This window comes from Penaeus chinensis, chromosome 43, assembly GCF_019202785.1.
Source record: "Penaeus chinensis breed Huanghai No. 1 chromosome 43, ASM1920278v2, whole genome shotgun sequence".
Taxonomy (NCBI): Eukaryota; Metazoa; Arthropoda; class Malacostraca; order Decapoda; family Penaeidae; genus Penaeus; species Penaeus chinensis.
The window spans coordinates 2,926,745-2,931,744 of record NC_061861.1 but is presented as its reverse complement, the minus strand read 5'-3'; the positions used below and the strand labels follow the sequence as shown (position 1 = coordinate 2,931,744).

The 5,000-nt window shown below is 37.7% G+C and overlaps 1 protein-coding gene across 1 annotated transcript in view; it reads right to left on the bottom strand.

Moving 5' to 3' along the window:
• LOC125048213 (anaphase-promoting complex subunit 1-like) overlaps positions 1-5,000 on the bottom strand; it is a 47,954-nt gene that overhangs the window by 30,840 nt on the left and 12,114 nt on the right. Inside the window, exons 13-14 of the mRNA XM_047646784.1 lie at positions 4,316-4,447; positions 3,855-4,029 (exon numbers count right to left, since the gene is read on the bottom strand). Coding sequence (XP_047502740.1) covers positions 3,855-4,029; positions 4,316-4,447 — 307 coding nt within the window. The remainder of the gene's footprint in view (positions 1-3,854; positions 4,030-4,315; positions 4,448-5,000) is intronic.

The following is a 5,000-nucleotide window of genomic DNA, read 5'->3' as shown; positions in this document are numbered from 1 at the left end:
TAGTAGTAGTAGTAGTAGTAGTAGTAGTAGTAGTAGTAGTAGTAGTAGTAGTAGGAGTAGGAGGAGGAGTAGTATATTTTTTTTAAAGAGGGGGAGGGATAGGTTTGGTTGTTAATACATTTTCTCCATTTCTTGGGGGGGGAGGGGGAGGGGGAGAAGGGAAGGAAGAGAAATAAGGGAAGTTCGAAGTTGGGGATGAAATGGTCAAAGAATAGACAGAAAAATAATCATGCTAAAATTCAAAATGTAAAAAGCTGATATAATCAAAACAATACAATCTATTCCTTCATCATAGTGAAATCTTTGTCAACGCATTAGATCTACCCTCAACAACCTCCTCAATAATTATAAATAAAAAAGAAAATCTCTCTCTCTCTCTCTCTCTCTCTCTCCCCTCTCCCCTCTCCCCTCGCCCTCGCCCTCGCCCTCGCCCTCGCCCTCGCCCTCGCCCTCGCCCTCGCCCTCGCCCTCGCCCTCGCCCTCGCCCTCGCCCTCGCCCTCGCCCTCGCCCTCGCCCTCGCCCTCGCCCTCGCCCTCGCCCTCGCCCTCGCCCTCTCCCTCTCCCTCTCCCTCTCCCTCTCCCTCTCCCTCTCCCTCTCCCTCTCCCTCTCCCTCCCCCTCCCCCTCCCCCTCCCCTCGCCCTCGCCCTCCCCCTCTTCTTCTTCTCTCTCTTTCTCTCTCTCTCTCTCTCTCTCTCTCTCTCTCTCTCTCTCTCTCTCTCTCTCTCTCTCTCCCTCTCTCCCTCTCTCTCTCTCTCTCTCTCTCTCTCTCTCTCTCTCTCTCTCTCTCTCTCTCTCTCTCTCTCTCTCTCTCTCTCTCTCTCTCTCTCTCTCTCTCTCTCTCTCTCTCTCTCTCTCTCTCTCTCTCTCTCTCTCTCTCTCCCTCCCTCAACCCAAATCCTCCCACAGGCACTCTTCCCTACTGGCTGGACTTGCGCGAGACCGGCCTTCGCAGCCTAGACCAGTCGTTCCAGGCCGTCCTACAGCACATGGCCAGCAAGAACATTGTGCATATAGACTGGGGGAAGCCTCAGCTATGGATAGAAAGTAAGTGAAAACATCTCTCTCTTCTTGTTTTCTTTCCATTGTAAAAGATAATATGCATGGTTTAAAAGTTATCATTCTTGATCTAGTTGTCTTCAACATTTTATCCACTGGTCTTACCCCACGAACAATTAAGTGTAATTCAGAAATATGGCCTTCCTAATGGTACTTAGTAAAGGCTGTAATGTTGCTGTTACTGGGTTAAGAATGGGATAAATTATATAATGGTCACTCTTGAACTAGAACACTTCAAAGCATCATCATACTGTACAAAACTCTTGGGTGTTTGCCAGCCCTGTTTCATATACCGCCGGCGTGGCAGATGAATGGATAAAGGACTGTGCAATTGTTCCTTTCCATAAACTGATAAAGTACTCATAGCAATGTTATAGGCTAAAATTCAAATGTAACACTATGTAATCTTATGACCATGCATTAAAGGTACCACAGCTTGCCCACGCCTGTGCAGTTAGCCAGGGTGGTAAATAAAGGACTAAACTAAACTAAAACACTCTATAATGTTATGACCATGCATCAAATGTACCACAGCTTGCCTATGCCTGTGCAGTTAGCCAGGGTGGTAAATAAAAACCTAAACTAAACTGAAGGGGTCATACATCATACTGGTCAAATTTACTGAATATAATTTTCAAAAGAATGATATTCAAAATATGTAGATCGTGCATTTCCTTTTCATTGTCAATTTCATTTCAATTACCTTTAACCTTTACTTTCTTCCTTATCTTTTAATCTCCTTAATTCAAGAAATGACCAAATAAAAGTGACACAATTAATGCACTTAATCAATACATCCCATTAATACTATGATTATCAACAAATGTTTTTTCCATATCCACTGTATCCACTGGTGATATCTTATTATTTACTGAAAATATATTTTCTGCCGCACCAACCACTGAGGTCATTAGCGGCCACCAGAAGGAGTGCACACGAAATCATGATGGGATGAGCTTCTTCCCTTTGCTAACTTGCTTACACCTTGTTCAGACAGAATTCGTCCAAAAAGTGATAAAAATAATGATTCTTTTCCTTATTCTTTTCTTTATCTCTATTTACTTCCTAGATGAGGACCTGGCATGCGACTGCAGCATCAAGTGGCTTGTTACGAATGCCACACTCCTGAAACACGTGTCTGGCCGCTGCAACGACAAGAACATCAACCTGCGTTTCCTTGACCCTGACTACTTCAACATTTTCTGTTTTTAAGGGGACTATATTCCGCAACCTTGGACTGTAAGAACCTAGAGGATTATTTTTTTAAATTTCATTTCGGAGTGTGTTTTGACCACACATATATTTAAATGGATTATTTAAAATCATCTACCTTGCTGATGTCATTAGTTAGGTGTATTGGGAAGTTGGTGAAGTAGATGCGATCTTGAATCAGTGGGCTCTATAATATGGACACCACTTTGTAATACAAATTATTGGTAAAGTGAAAAACAAACAAACACACACACACACACACACACACACACACACACACACACACACATATATATATATATATATATATATATATATATATATATATATATATATATATATATATATATACATATATATATATATATATATATATATATATATATATATATATATACATATATATATATATATATATATATATATATATATATATATATATTGTATGTACATATGTATATATATATATATATATATATATATATATATATATATATATATATATATATATATATATATATGTATATATATGTATATATATGTATATATGTATATATATATATATATGTATATATATATATATATATATATATATATATATATATATATATTTATATATATGCATGTACAGGTATGTATATTTTGGCCACATAACTTTCTAATTTTCATAGTACATTCATATAGTTTCAATTACACTTTACCTTTCCTCAATTGGTATCACAATCATTAGGTCCTAAAATGATATTTCTCCAAATATCTGACAACAACAAAGATCTCAGTAATCAAGGAACTTGCCTGTTTGACCGATGCTACTGCTTAATAAAGAAAAAAAATGATAGTTGTAATGCAGTTAAAATTATTCAGAAGAGCACAAGTGAAAAAAAATTGCAACTTTTAGGGCAAAAGTACTTCGAGACTATTAAGTACTTAGCTGGCATATTTTCAGAACCACAATATAGCAAATTTCTAGGCTCACAACATCTAGTTGGGAAGTTCTGGGGCCTAGACTATAAGCTGGCCAATTTCAGGACAAAGAATTTCTAGCTGGCAAATTTCAGGACCAAGAATTTCTAGCTGGCCAATTTTTAGATATGGCAAATTTCTAGGCCTTGAATTTCAAGCTGGCATCTTTCTAGGTCTAGAATTTCAAGCTGGTACATTTCTAGGCCTGGAACCTAGGCCTGAAAACAAATTTCCCAGCCTGGCACTTGCCCATTTTTTCACCCAAGCATACAAGTGATAACTTCAATGATCTCATCAATACTCAAGGTGCCTCATGTATTTAACTTTTTGCTTTTGCTTTTGCAATCTTACTTTTGCAATATATGTAGAGGTTAGTAGATAAGGGGGAAATTAACCAGTTATATGCAATGTGAATAAAATTTTCTTACTTTCTGGTTGAGTTTGGAATATCATGAAACATAAAATAAAAAATTATATACGTATTGGTATTTATATATCAATAAATAGAAAAGAGGAAAAATGACCATGCCTATATCTTAATAAAACATGAAAGGAAAGAAAAAGGGAAATTCTACAATTTATGGCACTAATACCCTTAAACCCAAGAAAAAACTTGCTTACCTTCATGGTCCATCGAGCAGACTTGTCCTGCGTAAGAAGATGAGCCAACTGAACCTGGAAGCCGGAGGGAGCATCGCCATAGGGGTAACGGCCGTCTTTAAGCTTGACAGCCAGTCCTTCTCCAGACCGCAAGAGTGTCTCCAGAACAGACCATGTCTTGTTGTGGGCTGAGAACCTATTTGATGATGGGGTTCGAGGGAGGTATAATCAATGTCAGCATTGTTAGAAGATGAAAGATCAATAAACAGAAAGTTTTTTGAGAAAGAGGGGTGTCTTTTTATTGTAGTTATGGCTAAGGTAGCTTGCTTTTACTAAGGATATCATTAAATGCTTGAAGCAACTTAAAGCTTTGTAGAAAAGGTATGAATAAGAATGAATATCTTCACAATATAAGAGATGTATTTGACCGGTTTCGATTATGGCTTCATCAGAAACACACTGCTAAGAAAAGTGAAACATACCATACAGGCCAGTATCGATGGTTAGCACTGTCTTCTTCTATGATAACCTGTGAGAGTTTGGAGAGCTCAGGGAGCATAAGTGGAGCCATGGCTTCAAAGGTCTGACTTCTGTACTGATCAGTATCCTTGAACCTGGGTGAGGAGATCAAATAGTTCAAGTTTTTTGTAATGATTATCTATGCTTAACATGGTACAGCTAACCCTGTGGAGTTGAATACAGGTGTTATCTACTATAACTTTGCTTCTCAATTTTGTTTACACATAGATGGCTTCACAACTATTTGGTTGCCAAGGAGTTAATATATGAGCCTACTTGACCTAACCTGGGTTTACCCCATTCCTGAATTTTCAGGAAAAGTTTTGATTTATTATCATTATTAACATCATTATCATTATTGCCAACATTATTATCATCTTCATTGTAAAATTATTATCAGTTTTAAAAGTAATAAAAACAAAACTTATTTTTTACAAAACAACCAAGAAAATGGTGAACTGGTGAAATCAGGTAGGCCTAGTACATGACTCCTTGGGGACTACACACTTATGCAGCTGTCTTTGTGCAAACAAAACTATTAAATCAAAATCACAGTGAACATAACTGCTAGTCAGGGGGCTACTTTTCTACAGTCTGTCCTGCAAATTTCATTGGTAACATGAACAATTCACACAGACTTTTTTGCCA